The sequence below is a fragment of the Saccopteryx bilineata genome, chromosome 2 (assembly GCF_036850765.1).
Source record: "Saccopteryx bilineata isolate mSacBil1 chromosome 2, mSacBil1_pri_phased_curated, whole genome shotgun sequence".
NCBI lineage: Eukaryota > Metazoa > Chordata > Mammalia > Chiroptera > Emballonuridae > Saccopteryx > Saccopteryx bilineata.
In genome coordinates, this window is record NC_089491.1 from 247,794,511 (window position 1) to 247,808,639 (window position 14,129).

At 58.0% G+C, this 14,129-nt stretch overlaps 1 protein-coding gene across 6 annotated transcripts in view; it reads left to right on the top strand.

Annotated features, from left to right (window-relative positions):
* ARVCF (ARVCF delta catenin family member) overlaps positions 1–14,129 on the top strand; it is a 52,051-nt gene that overhangs the window by 29,348 nt on the left and 8,574 nt on the right. For 2 of the 6 annotated variants that reach the window (XM_066259837.1, XM_066259838.1), the window contains exons 3-6: positions 2,352–2,579; positions 11,332–11,490; positions 11,681–12,207; positions 13,186–13,685. In XM_066259837.1, coding sequence (XP_066115934.1) covers positions 2,352–2,579; positions 11,332–11,490; positions 11,681–12,207; positions 13,186–13,685 — 1,414 coding nt within the window. Of the gene's footprint in view, positions 1–2,351; positions 2,580–5,756; positions 5,882–11,331; positions 11,491–11,680; positions 12,208–13,185; positions 13,686–14,129 lie in introns of those variants that run through there. The other 4 variants (XM_066259841.1, XM_066259842.1, XM_066259840.1 and 1 more) reach the window with 3 other exon arrangements.

Genomic DNA, 14,129 nt, shown 5'->3' on the forward strand with positions numbered 1-14,129 from the left:
TACAGCTGGCAAGAGTCAGCACCCTCATTCACAGGCAGGGGGTGAACCCTCAGGCTGGAGCAGAGAGCATGGCCCAGGGCCCGGGGTCTCTGTTCTCCTTTGGGCAGCTGTGGGGCAGGCACTCTACCCTCAAGCTGGCTGGCATTTTAGAGTGTTACCTGGGAGACACACAGTCATTTAGCTCTAGCTGAGAGAACTGGGTAGTGGAAAGGTCAGTGTGGGGTTTGGCAGCCTTCTCACTAGTCTCAGAATCCTGGGCCCCTAGCCAGCCCCAGCCAGAGCAAGTGGGCCCCCTTCAGGGGGCTCCTCAGATCTGAGAGCTGTGGCATGCTGGGGGCCCAGGGCAGGAAAGCTGGAGGCTAAGGCTGCCCCCTGGCCTGCTGTCCCCAAGGTCTGCAGTGTAGGCCTGGCCCTGCTAGGTGGGAGAGGGGAAGCCTGAGGTCAGTCAGGAACCCATGTCTCAGCACAAGGAGGGAAGGAAGCCACCTCCTGGCCATGAGGCTAGTGGCTATCCCATGGGTCCTTATCATCACCTGCTGGGCCACACCTTCCCATCATATGTGCTGCCCAGGGCCATGAGGCTCAGCTGAGACTTCCCTGCTACAGTCAAGGCTGGTTGAGGGCTGATCTGCTTTGCCCTCTTCCCTGCCCTGTGCTGCCCTTGAGAGAGGAAGGACCCACAATGCTCACATGGGCAGCCAGCTTAGTTGATCTGTGCACAAGACCTGGGCCACCACAGGCAGGTGTGTCTGAGACCCCAGGCAATGATGTGCATAGGGGGCTGCATGCCGATGGATGAGTACATGCCATGTTGTTTGTCCCTTATTCCCTGCTGGCCAGAGGACCTGGTTGGCTCCTCACACACTGTATCCCCACCTTCCTGTGGATGCCAGGACCTCTCCCAGCAGGAGTTCAATTCATTCTCCCCACTGTGCTGACCTTACTGCCCCCAGATCACATTGACAGTTTATTTGTGTGACTGGTGCCAGGGAAATGAAGAGCAGCTCTGGGAGCTACAATGGCCTCTTTTCCTCTCTGGGCCTCGGTTTTCCCAGTTGTCACAGTGGACTGGACTCTGTCGTATCCTTTCAACTCAAGGTGCCCCGTGACCCCAACAGTGTTCCTGGCCCAGCCAGCATCAGTGTGGCCAAGCCTAGCACTGACCCTTCCTTTATGGGGCTCTGCTCTTGCAGCTGGCTCTGCCCTGCAGAGCTGGACCTTCTCAGGTGCTGCTACACTGTTGTGTCTCTAAGTTCAGGCTCTATGTGGGTGGAAGAATAAGGTGGTCAGCAGAGGTGGCCTCAGTGGACTGGTGTGAGTTGGACCAGGAAGAGGCCCTGAGAAGCACTGGCACCAGGCGGCACACTAAGTGCCTGGCAATGTGGCCACATGGTCTGTACCCCACGTGCTGCCGTGTGGCTGGGTACGAACTCCAAACACTCCTTCTGCTTTTTGCCCATGAAAAACAAACACGCTGAGCAGCCAGGGAGTATGTGGTAAGGAAAAGTGCTGGCTCGTCATTGCAGCATCCAAGCCATGCCACCTCCACCCGATCCCCTGGGATCTTCAGGGGAAGCACTGGATTGGGGCCTGGGAGGCCTGACCCTCCCAGTACACTGGGTCTGGGTAGCCCAGACCCCTTCGCTCAACCTCCCTCTGGATCCAGGGCCAAGCACATGGGCCATTTCTGGCACAGAACTGCAACCAGGCTGTGCTCGGTTTTCACTCTGCTGTGTGAGGAGACATCACCCTTGTTCCAGCCAGCAGAGCTGTGAATGGAGGCCAGATCACTAGTCTGTAGACCAGTGTTACCCCTGTGCCGGCCTAGATCTCCAGCACCTGGTGGCTATGGAGTGATACCTCCCTCCCTGCTCACTGGTGCATTGGCTCTGCCACACTGGCTGTGTGGCTATGGACAGGTCCCCCACCCTCTCTGGGCCCCAGCACTCACCTCAGTGAGATGGGGCTGGGCTGGCCCCATGAGACTGGAGTGAGCTGGTATGTGCTGTGGGCAGCAGAGGCACTGGGAGGTCTGAGCATTGGTCACATAGCTCTTTTGAGTTGACTCTGGGACACCCACAGTCCATGGTTCTGCTGGGCCTACCAAGGAGCAGGGGAGTTCGGGTCAGAGCCCCACACCCCCCGCATGGAAGGAGCCAGCTGCTTCCGGCCAGCCTCAGATTAATGGCTTTTAATTTAGAATTTAATGTCGCTTCTCTCTAGAGAGAGCTGGATGCTCCAATCTAGAAGTGAGTTGTATGATTTGTGAGTGGGGCAGGCAGGGGGCCCATGGTGGCCTCTCCAGGCCTCTGCCTTGGCCCTACCTTGATCTTGCTTTGCTTTGCCTGCAGCTAGTAGGCATCCTGGTCATGGAGGACTGCAACGTGCATTCGGCTGCCAGCATCCTGGCCTCGGTGAAGGAGCAGGAAGCTCGCTTCGAGCGGCTGACACGAGCGCTAGAGCAGGAACGGCGCCATGTTGCCCTGCAGCTGGAGTGTGCCCAGCAGCCTGGTGTGGGCAGTGGTGGCGTGGGCAGTGGGCAGCCCCTGCCGATGGCCTGGCAACAGCTGGTCTTGCAGGTAACAGCCCCCTGACTCAGGAAGGATAAAATGGCCAAGTGGGAAAACAATCAAGGGGCCCTGGTGGGCCACAAGCCAGCATGCATTGGCTTATTATAAGACCTCCGGGGGCCTCTGGGAAGGAGAAAAAAGTGGGATTCCAAAGGGACTAGAAATCTCACTTGGGTGTGCAGGGTACCACATGATGAATGGGCAGGACATAACCAGACCCAAAGAATAGCACACTCCACTCAAGTGAACCCACAGCACCCAGGCAGCTAGACAGGGTCTGTTTTGGTCAACTCAGTGGTCAGCATGGTGACACTGAGTGTTTTGCTTGTCCTGGAGTCTCCCTGCCATGGTATTGTTCATAGCATGCATTAGTGGGTCAGCTCCAGGGGAAGGCTTAAGCAAGGCCTTGGGCTCTGCCTGTAGCTCAGAGGGTGACCTAGGAGGTCAGTTTCTCCACTGGCTATTATCTTGATACTGGTCTCAGGCCCCTGATCAGCCCTAATGAGGTATGGAACCCTGTCTGCTCTGTGGCCAGGCCCTGAGAACTTTGAAGTTGGGTTGCAGGCTCAGGAGTCACTTTGCCAGTACCCCTCCTTCTACCCACTGTGCCCCGTACCTAACCTGCAGATGAGTAACAAAAGCACTTTGCTCACAGGATGGTAGAGGCAGGACGAGGATATGTGGGAGTCCTGGAGTTTGGTGTGATTATTTGGGTTCCCATTATTAACTGAGGCATGGAGTGGGGGACAGGCAGGGTGGAGCTTTCCCAAGGACCTGGCAGGGAGCTGGGAGAAGGGTCCCTGGATGAGGGCCCACCCTGAAGGCCTCCCACTGTGGTCCCTTCTCACTACTGGGTTTAGAGACCTAGGGGCAGAGACCTGCTGAGTCCTCAGGGTTCCTCACAGTGACCCTGGAGGATCCTTCTAGTAGGTTACTCAGTTTCCTGGGCAGGACAGCAGGGCTGCTCTCCTAAACTTGGTAGCCTAAGCTCCTCTCGATGTGTCCCCTCGTACATGCTCACCCTCTCTTCACTGGTCCTGCTGAGCCCTCCAAAGGTGAGGCCTATACCTCCAAAATCGAGGCGGGGGCAGAACAGCCCATCTGGGCCACATGGGGACAGCAACAGCCGATGACCCTGAGGCCACTCCTCAGGCTCCAGGCACTCTATTCAGCCCTCCCAAGACGGAAAAGGCTTAGGCCTTCAATCTGGAGGGCACCACCAAGGGTTAATGCCCTCAAGGGAAGATGTTCCCATGGCCTGGAGCTGCCCTGGCTTCCTGAGGGCTGTGTAGGGGAGATCTCAGGCCACCTCCCCTCTCTGCCCACTGCCCCTCCCCATCCAAGGCTTTCCCAGCCTGCCTTCGATTTTCTCATTCTCTCTCTCTCTCTCTCTCTGTCTCAAGAGGAAATTGGTTTTCTCAGGCTGAGATGGGAGTCTGTTCCCAGGGTGGTGGCTAGATTGGCAGGGTGGATATGGGGATGCTGGGGGAGGTGCGGCCACATCTGGCTGTCCAGGCCTAGCAGCCTCAAAGCCAAACCTGCTTTCCAGATCCAGATGAGGTGCCTAGTGACCTACCTGCTGAGCCACAGGGCTATCTGGAGCTGTCCTTCAGGGTCAGACCCAGGCACTGCACAGTTTGGGAGCTGGTAGCAAGGCAGGTTGCTGGGGCCTGGGGATTAGAGGCCAGAAGCTGCTGCTGCTATGACCCCTTTGGCTGCTCCACAGTCCCGGCTGTCTGCCCTTCATCCTCCATCAGGAAACTTCGGTCCCCTCATCCAGACACCTGGCTGGAGCTGGGCTAGCTGAAGCCAGCCTAGCCCTCACCCAGTGTGTTTGTTGGGGAGTAGGGGGCATCACTTTAGGGACCTAGCCAGGCTCGGGCTAGGACGCCAGCAGCTGGTGGAATTTGGGAGAAGAGAGAAACAAACCCAAAGTAAGCATCCAGGTCAAGTTCTCTTCAGGGCAATGGTCCAGTTCTCCTGCATCTGCCCCAGTCTTCCTGCTTCTGCTCCACCTAGGGCTGCCATAGATGATACAGGGGACCAGTGGTTAGGTCAGCTCACCCCTGTGTAAGTGGCAAAACTGAGGCTCAGAGGGACATTCAGTGAACGCCCAGAGTGTTTGATCATGATCTAGATACACGGCATGCTGTGGAAGAAAGGAAACCCTGTGGTGGCTCAGTTTCTAAGTGGAGTCAGTGGAAAAACAGGTAGGAGGCAGGAGGCCAGGTGCAGGCCTCCTCTCTTTTCTGGCACATTGATTCTCCCTTGGCCGGCCCCAGCTCTGTTTTTCTAAGCCTAGTAACCTCAATGATAATGCTAGAGCCGTTGGCTTGTCATTGTGGGGTAAGACCCAAGAGGTGTCCCAGCCTAGCCCTTCCCATGTCTACATTTCTTTCCAGCAAAGCCAGACTCCCCAGGGTGTGTCTGCACCTTCTCACTAGGCTTCTAGGAGGGGGGAGTGCAGCCTGATTAAGCCACCATTCTGAACCCCTCCACCACCACCACTTCCCAGTAGATCAAAGGCATGGAGGAGAGAGGGTCTCAGGCATTTCACCCTACAGTTTTCCCTCCCTTTGATCTGCTCTGACACTTCAGAGGATGAAGTGATCCTGGGCCTGTGTCTTGAGAGAGAAAACCCAAGACAAAGTGGGTCAGTGCAGGTCTGTTTGCCAGGTCTGGGTTGAGCTCTGTGGGATCACTTACTTGGTAGGGGGGCTTTCTGGAGATGGGCAGGGGCTTGAAGCCGGATCTGAGAGACCTTGCAGTGCTGTCATCGTTGTAACTACTGTCTCCTCGGCCCCCATTCCATAGCAAGAGGAAACTGAATGCCTTTGAGGGTGTCTGCACTCTGTCCATGGCCACTCTGGCCTGTGCATTGCCAGAATTGTTTCCCCAACTCTACAGGGGAAGGGGTGTGTGAGCTCTTTTACTGGGGGCAAACCAAAGTCCAGGAAAAGGGACTAGGCTCAAGTCACTTATTAGGAAATATATCACACACTCTGTGAAGGCGGGTACAGGGAAGGACAGGAACCCAGACCCGCTGCAGGGGAGACCCCGGCCCGCCCTCACCCGCCCACCGGCCCCGCCCCGCCTCGCCTGGGTGCGGCCCCGCGCGATTGGCTGCTTGCCGTGACCGCCGCCGGATCCGCCCCCGCGGGGAACCGAGTCCGTGGAGCCGGAGCCGGAGCCGGAGCGGTCGAGGCGTCGGAGCCGAGCCTGGACCTACCGCCACTGCCCCACCTCAGGCCCGCGCCTCCCGAGCCGGCCCAATGCCGGCCGAACTCAGACAGGTTGGAGGGAACTTGCTCGTGCGTTGGGGGCCGGTCCCGGGATCAGTAGCGGAGGGCGGGGCGCCGGCTTTCCCGGGAGGACCCGCTTTTGTTCCTTGGAGCCGCCGGCCGGAGGCAGCTATTGTCTGCGCTCCGGGCCGGCGTGGGGCCCCGGCCGGGAGGGGCGGCGGAGTGAGCGCAGCGCTGGAGGCTGTGCAATGCTCGGGGGTTCTGGGCGGGGTGGCCCTGCACTGGGAGCGGGGACGGGACCCAGTGGGTACACCCCGGGCCAACGCCCAGGACAGGTGCCGACAACAGGGGCGGGGAGGCGAAGGCCTTCCGGAGCAGCCCTCTATGTGCAGGAGGGAGACCGAGTCTGGAAAGGGAAGCCCAGCTGGTCCCCCTCCTCCCAGGAGCTCGCTGGGCTTCCCCTCCCCTCCAAAGCCCCAGAGCGGGTTCCGACTCGGGGGACCTGCAAAGGAGGTTCCGGAGGGAGCTTTAAGGGAAGCTGGTCTGTGGCTGCAGCGCACGTGAGGGAAGGGGTGGAGGACGGCCCTGCCCACGTGCAGAGGCGGGTGGGGTCTCTGAGGAAAACCCGGGCAGTCAGCCTTCCAATACTAGGGCTGAGGAAGGTTTGTGGGTAGCCTGCACTCTTGCCCAGAGGGGGCGGGATCCAGTAGCAAGCTCGGAAACAGGCAGAGTAGAGGAACAAGCACGAGGCTCTCCTTGGGCTTGGACGTGGGTCTCCCACATACCTGCCTCCTGGGACAGCCAGTCTCTGCCTGCTCTGTATCCCTGGTGTAGCCCCCAGGATCTGGTCACTGACTACTCGAGATGGAGGGACCACTGGGGGAATTGAGGGGATTTGGGCCACAGTGTGGCCAATGGATGTGGGCTGGGCTTGGGGATGTACGTGACAGCCAGTTCTGCCTTCTGTCCCTCACAAGCCTGCTCCCTTGATCTCTCTGCCACTCAGCATAAGCTTGTGCCCTGGCAGGAGGAGAGAGCTTCAGTCTACCAGGCTGGGCAGAAGCCATGGGCACCAAAGGAGAGGGTGTCTGTGGTGGCCAAGGGCTTGCTTCCTGGTGGGAAATGCCAGCCTGGTTTGTCCTTGAGTCCAACTGGGACGGCCATGCTGGTGGGAGGGGACTGTCACTCCTCTACCCCTCTGTTCATTCATTCAGCAGCACCCATCTTATGCCCTCAGGGGGCCTGGCCCAGGAGTTATGGGAGCCAGATTTTTTTGTTGTTTGTTTTATTTTGTTTTTCTTACAGAGACAGAAAGAGAGTCAGAGAGAGGGATAGATAGGGACAGACAGACAGGAATGGAGAGAGATGAGAATCATCAATCATCGGTTTTTCGTTGCAACACCTTAGTGGTTCATTGATTGCTTTCTCATATGTGCCTTGACCATGGGCCTTCAGTAGACCGAGTAACCCCTTGCTCAAGCCAGCGACCTTGGGTCCAAGCTGGTGAGCTTTGCTCAAACCAGATGAGCCTGTGCTCAAGCTGGTGACCTCGGAGTCTCGAATCTGGGTCCTCCGCATCCCAGTCCAACGCTCCATCTACTGCGCCACCGCCTGGTCAGGCAGGAGCCAGATGTTGGGTCCCACCTTAACCCATTTCACGTGTTTGTTCCATGGTTTGTTCTTCAAGACCATGGGTTCTTATCTGACAAGTGCAGACAGTGCAGGTAGATCCATGCCTCTGGGACCACCATCCAGCCTGCTCCCCGTTACAACTTGGCTTGTTTCCTTTGTCCCTTTCCTCATGTATCCCAAATACAATTGTGGATTTTGCCCAGGTGGTGATCCCTCTATGTGTTATCTCACATCTGGCCACAAAGGTGGACTGGTACCATCTCCTGCTTGTGCTACAGCCATGACAACCCAGGTTCTTCTTCTTTCTGTTTGAAGAAGCTGAGCCCCTGGTGTGTACAAGGCCCAGGGCTTCTTGCTGTGCTCAGCTCTGTACCTCCAGGTACCCTCTTGAGAGCATCACCTTTCTGGGGTACTCCAGCTCCCACTCAGAGGCCTGGGCCAGGTTCCTCTCATATGTTCGAAGGACCTTGTGGAAAACCCTAGGCTTGTGCCGCAGCCTCTCTCCAGGCTGGAGCCTATGGGCCATGGACCAAGTAGACCATGGATAGGAATATCCTGGAATGGATTTGGACCCTGGAGGTGGGTGATGGGAAGCTGGGCAGTGGTCCTAGTGAGAGCTGCAAGGATGAGGCCAGGGCGGGAGAAGGGGTGCCAAGATACAGTTGACAAGACTTGGCAGGATTTGGGACGGTGGAGAGGGCTGGAGGTGGTGTGTCCAGATGGGTGCCAGTGTCTGGGGAAATGGGGGAAACTGGGACTGCAGGGCAAAGGTTCCCTGAGGGTAGGCTGGCCTGGGCAGGTGGACATGGGCAGGACATGGGGCCCTAGAGCAGACAGGGATCCAGGCACATTCACTGGTCATTGCTCCTGTTGAGCACCAACTGTGTTCTGGTCATCAGCTTATGATATCGTGTCCCCACCACAAGGGTGTTGCAGAGGCCCAAGCCATGGGTTGACTTTGGGCCTCTCCCTACCCTAGGTTTCAGTTCCTCCATCTGCTACTAGCTCTGAGACCCCTATAGTGGATGCATGGGTGGTGGTTGAAGGAGTCTGGACACATGCTGGAAGACAGGAGGAGGTGACGAGGATGTGTGCATACATGCAAGTGCCTCTGGAGATTGCGGGCACTGTGCAGTGAGTGCTCTTAGGAGAGCACACCAATTACTCAGGCCTGTGGGCCAGGCTGGGTGCTCATACATACTTGTGTTCCTGTCAGAACGACCAAGTACCTGCAAGTGTGTGTCCAGGTCTCTGTTTGCATGTGTGTGCCCAAGCATATGTAATGGGGGCCAGGCCTTCCCATGATCTCTGGCTGACTCAGGCTCCTGCCTGCCTGCCTGCCTGGGTGAAGTCATCACCCTTTTTTAGCTCCCTGAGGTCATTTGCCAGCAGGGGCTCTTGGAGCCTCAGGATCACAATGCAGGGCTGCCTGGACTGGGTATTTATTGGTGGGTGATGTTGTAGGCTTGTCAGGCTTTGTTGGAGGGCCCTGGCTCTCATGGGCGCCCCATCCCCTCATCCTGACTTCACTGTGTCAGAACGTCACCACAGGCCAGAGTGAGAGGAATAAGCTGGACTGCAGAGTAGCATTGGGGTTTGAGATACGCTTCCCTGCCTCCCACAGTCCCAGCCAGGGTGTAGGGACTCTTCTCTGAGAGTGTTAATATATGTAAATGTATGCAAACCTACTGACGGGCCATATTCCATTGGCAGTGTAGTGTCCTGAGCAACAGTCCTGGTCCTCGTGTCATTCTTGCTTCTTGCCCCTCCTCCACACTTGCAGCTACCAGAGCAAGACCTGAGGCTCCTCCATGCCTGACTACCCCCACCCCCCACCAGGGCCCAGCAAAGAAAATTCAGTCCCTGCCACACATTTGCTCCTGCACTTGCTAAATACGGATGGCGCAGGCAGGGCCTCAGCAGTGACAGGCTGTTCTGAACCTTCTCTTGTTCCAGAACTGTCCTGGCTCCCCAGTGCCCTCTGAGAAGCATTCAGGCCACTCTGCCTGGCAGCCCATCAGGGTGTCCTATTCTGGGCCTCAATTTACTTCTTTTTCCCAGGGAACAGTGTTCCTCCTTCCTGGCCTGGTCTCCAGCAGGCACTCTACCTGCATCCCAAGACAGAAGGTGACAGCCAAGGCTGTGGCCCACAGGGGGTGAGGTGGAGCTAAAAGGCTTTGCAAAATTGTCTTCTATATGGATGCCTGAAATTCCCCCATTAGCAGCTTGTGAAGTTCTGGGTAGATCTTCTTTCTTTCAGACCCCCATTTTCCTTTTATAAAAGATGTGTTCTCCTGCATGGGATGGGGTGCAGGTGTACCTCCTGTGGCATCTTCCTTTCTGTGTTGCCAGAGCCCAAGAAATGCACCTGTCCTTTCATGTTGGTTCAGACCCTTCCCTGGACCCCTGAAGAGGTTGTAGGGACCCAGAACCTCAACAGTAGCATAGTTGGGGAGCTCAAGCATTCCTTCAGGACAAGACCCCAACCTGGGAAGACCTCACACCCTGAGGACTTAAGAAGGCAGGTCCTGAAGGCAGCTCTGGTCACCTTGCCCTTTCATAACTCCAAGACCCAGTAACAGGAGCCAGAGTAGGGCTCTGATGCCAGGAAGCTGTGGATGGGAGCCGATGGCCTTCTCTGGGCCTCAGTTTCATGTCTGTGCAGGCTTTAGGAGCCTGGGGCCCAGGCAGGGGACCCATCCTGCAAGGTATGGGGCCTGGGTCACGGAGCAGAGCCTGCCCTTCTGCTGACCCAGCCCTGGCTGCTCAGGAATGTGTTCCCCATTGCCCTCCTCCCATGGCTTGGATTTCAGTCCCTACCCATCCTGGCCAGATGCTGATCCTGAGATGTTAGTGCTGTATGGGAGACCCATGTGGTCAGATACCCAGGGGTAGGCTCTTGGTCCCTGTGCCACTCAGCACAGCCAGGGTCTGGCCCAGCTCTGCTGTGGGCTGGCCTATTCTCCCTGAGCTGCAGTTTCCCCACTGGCCAATAGGTATGTGGGCCTTCAAAGAGCCTCTGTCCAGAGCCATCTTGCCTTCAGTTCCACCATGGTCATCCCCTGTAGGGATGATGGCAGGGGGCAAGTGCACCGGTTGAGGATGAGGCAGGTGTTTGGGAGCTGAGGGCCAAGGTCAGTGAGACCTGGGATGGGGACAGGGGGAGAGGCAGGGAGGGGACATGGTGTTCTTATCAAGGACAAACCAGGCCCCCGTTGGTCGGAGCTTACTGTCTGTGTACAGGAAGAGTAGGCCAAGCCTTGCCCACTCAATACCCCAAGAGTATCTGGGCCGGAAGGAGTGAGGGTATTTTGGTGCTCTGAATGCACAGGGCATTCTGGGAGCTGGATATTTCTGGCCTGCGAGGGTGTCTGGTTGGCTGTAGGGATAGTAGGAGCCTGGGTGGCTATAGGGGGTCAGTGAATAGTACTGAAACTGCCAACCCAAGGCCTCTGTACTCAGCATTTCTGAGGTGGGGCAGGAAGAGGCCCAGGATACCTGAAGAGAATCCAGCAGGTCCCACCTGGCCTTCTTGGGCTTCCAGAAGCCAACAGCAGTCAGGCTTTGCAGCTAAGACACGGCTGCCCAAAACTTCACCACTGGGGTCCTGGACCTGATCTGCCACCTTGGTCTCAGGAGGCCTCGGAATGGGAGCCAGCCCCTGGGGCCCCCCTCGGGATAGGGCAACAGGGCAGGTTTAGCTCTTGGGCTTTCAGAAGCAAGAACATGCTGTTGTTCTCACCAGCTGGTGCTGAGACAGCCCCTAGGGTTGGTGGGTTCTGGGCGTGGGGATTAAGTCATTGCTGGCATCCAGGCCAGCACCTACTTGTACTCTAGGGTGGAGTGAACACTGGGTCCTCCCACCAACACCCACACCCCTCACCCAGGAGCAGAGCCCAGGCAGCCAGGTCTCACTGGCCACGATGCCAGAAGCACCTGAGGTGCTGGAGGAGACAGTGACGGTAGAGGAGGACCCTGGCACACCCACCTCCCATGTGTCCATTGTCATGTCAGAAGACGGCACTACACGGCGCACGGAGACCAAGGTATGGCCAGGCCCATGTGGTTGGCACGTGGGCTATGTAGCCACACTTGTCTCATCTGTCGGGTGTGTTCATGTCCCAGCCTCCTGGGGGCTACTTGTTTGGGTGGGAAACTGAGGCCACTCTGGCCCTGTGGGGCAGTGTCCGGGCCTCTCAGGGTGCCTAGCCTATCGGCTGCCTACTTATTCACCAGGTCACCAAGACGGTCAAGACGGTGACTACACGAACAGTGCGCCAGGTGCCCATGGGCCCAGATGGCCTCCCCCTCCTGGATGGTGGCCCCCCACTAGGGCCCTTTGCTGATGGCCCCTTGGACCGGCACTTCCTACTCCGTGGGGGTGGCCCGGCAGCCACGCTCTCTCGAACCTACCTCAGCAGTGGGGGTGGCTTTCCTGACAGCCCCGAGCCCCGTGACGTTCCCAGCTATGGCAGCCTGTCCCGCGGGCTGGGTGTGCGGCCCCCACGTGGTGGCCACCTTGGCCCTGGCCCTGCTGATGGCTGCTTCACACTGCCGGGCCGCCGTGAAGCCTTCATCGAGGGCCCTGAGCCTGTGCCACCGGCCAGCCGCTCCCAACCCGAGCGCTTCCAGGCAGAACCCTATGGCTTGGAGGATGACACACGCAGCCTGGCTGCCGATGACGGGGGTGGCCCGGAGCTGGAGCCTGACTATGGCACGGCCACAAGGAGGAGGCCTGACTGTGGGCGGGGCCTTCGTGCTAGGTGAGCACCCTGTGCCCGGCCATCGCCTCCAGAGATTCCACAGGTAGTCTAGCTGTTGGAGCTAAATCAGTCACACATGTCAGTTTGAATTGGCCTCCATCTTCTCAAGGACAGCCACAAGGATAGGCTCCAGGATAGTGGAAGTTGCAATGGGTGCTCTCCCTACAGGTTTGGGACATGAAAGAAGCTTTGCCTAACACCTCCTGTTCTAGGGAGGTGGCCCTGAGGACAGGATTCCACAAGGCTCAGGGTATTTCTCTGAGCTTGAGCCCCAGCTTCTCCCCAGGCCTCAATTTCCCCTCTGCATAGTTGCAACCAGAACCTAGACCTCCTGGTCCTTCTTAGTGTAATCTTGGGCTCTGTCCTCTCTGCCCTCAGTTTCTCTATCTGTAGAGTGGGAACGTGACCACAGTCTGGGTCTGGAGGATGCTGCATGACCATGGGCAAGTCACTCGGCCCCTCCTAGCCTCAGTCTCTCCCCCTTGGGAAGTGGTTTTGATGGTGACAACCCACAGGGACATCTGTGCCCTGGGGGACTAATGGTCTGAATGCCCCTCAGATGGGCCCATCAGGATGGCCACATGAAAAGAGGATCACCTTCTCCTCTGACATCCTGGCACCAGCCAGAAATGGGCCTCACGGGAAGGTGGAACTTCCAGACATGGACAGATGTTTCACAGAAACACATTTAGCTCAGATCGGGGGACACTGGCTGGTGATGGGAGTGAGTAAGCCCTGTCTGGGAGGGATGCAAGCCCTGATAACTGTTGGCTGGGGTTTGGTTGTCATTGATTCTGAGTCAGTTTTTGCTGGGCTGGGATATCACTCTTTCAGCACCCATGTACTTGTGGCCAAGTGCCAACACTCTAGGCCCAGCCCCACTTTCTGTGGGTTCATGTTCCCTGGAGTCTGTTGGGGCAGTTTGGGCAGGGCCAGCAGTGAACAAGAGCATGTTCATGTGCCCGCTCACTTGGACAGGGTCTATGAGGACGTGGCAGATGATAGTGGTGAGCTGATGGAAGAGAGGCCCCCATTCCCAGCCACGACAGCACCGCTGGCCCAGCCAGAACGGGGCAGCCTGGGCAGCCTGGACCGGGTGGTGCGGCGCTCGCCCTCTGTCGACAGTACCCGCAAGGAGCCACGTTGGCGGGACCCTGAGCTGCCTGAGGTCCTGGCCATGCTGCGGCACCCGGTGGACCCCGTGAAGGCCAACGCAGCTGCCTACTTGCAACACCTTTGCTTTGAGAATGAGGGTGTCAAGCGGCGCGTGAGGCAGCTGAGGGGACTACCACTGCTTGTGGCCCTGCTGGACCACCCAAGGGCAGAGGTGCGGCGCCGGGCTTGTGGGGCACTGCGCAACCTCTCCTACGGCCGAGACACTGACAACAAGGCCGCCATCCGGGACTGTGGCGGTGTGCCCGCCCTGGTGCGCCTGCTGAGGGCCGCCCGGGACAATGAAGTCCGCGAGCTTGTCACAGGTGAGTGGCACCTGGCTGCTCTGCATCCCCTGGGAAAGCACCCCATTTAGTCAGGAGTCCCAGCTGCTGGGGCAGGCATCGGGCTTAGACACCATGAAAAATCCTTTATCTCTACCTCTGACTCTGCTGCCCCTGTGGGGCTGGCACTGGGCCCCATAGGCAGTCCTCCCTCACCTGGCCCCTTTCCCAATAGGGCAGTGGTGGGGACTATGCCTTGTGGAACCTGAGTGGCCAGGCAGAGTCACATGACTACCACAGTATGGCCCCAGGAGTGGTAGTCCTACCCGTCTTTGTGGCTGGGAAGGGGTGGGGAAGAGAAGGCACCTACTGTATTCAGCCCCAGGCTCCCTGCCAGCTGCTCCTCTGTGTCCCAGCCCCTCTAGGTCCCATCGCCCCTCCTCACTGGGAGCCAGTGGTGGATGCTGTATGCCCAGGTCACAGGGT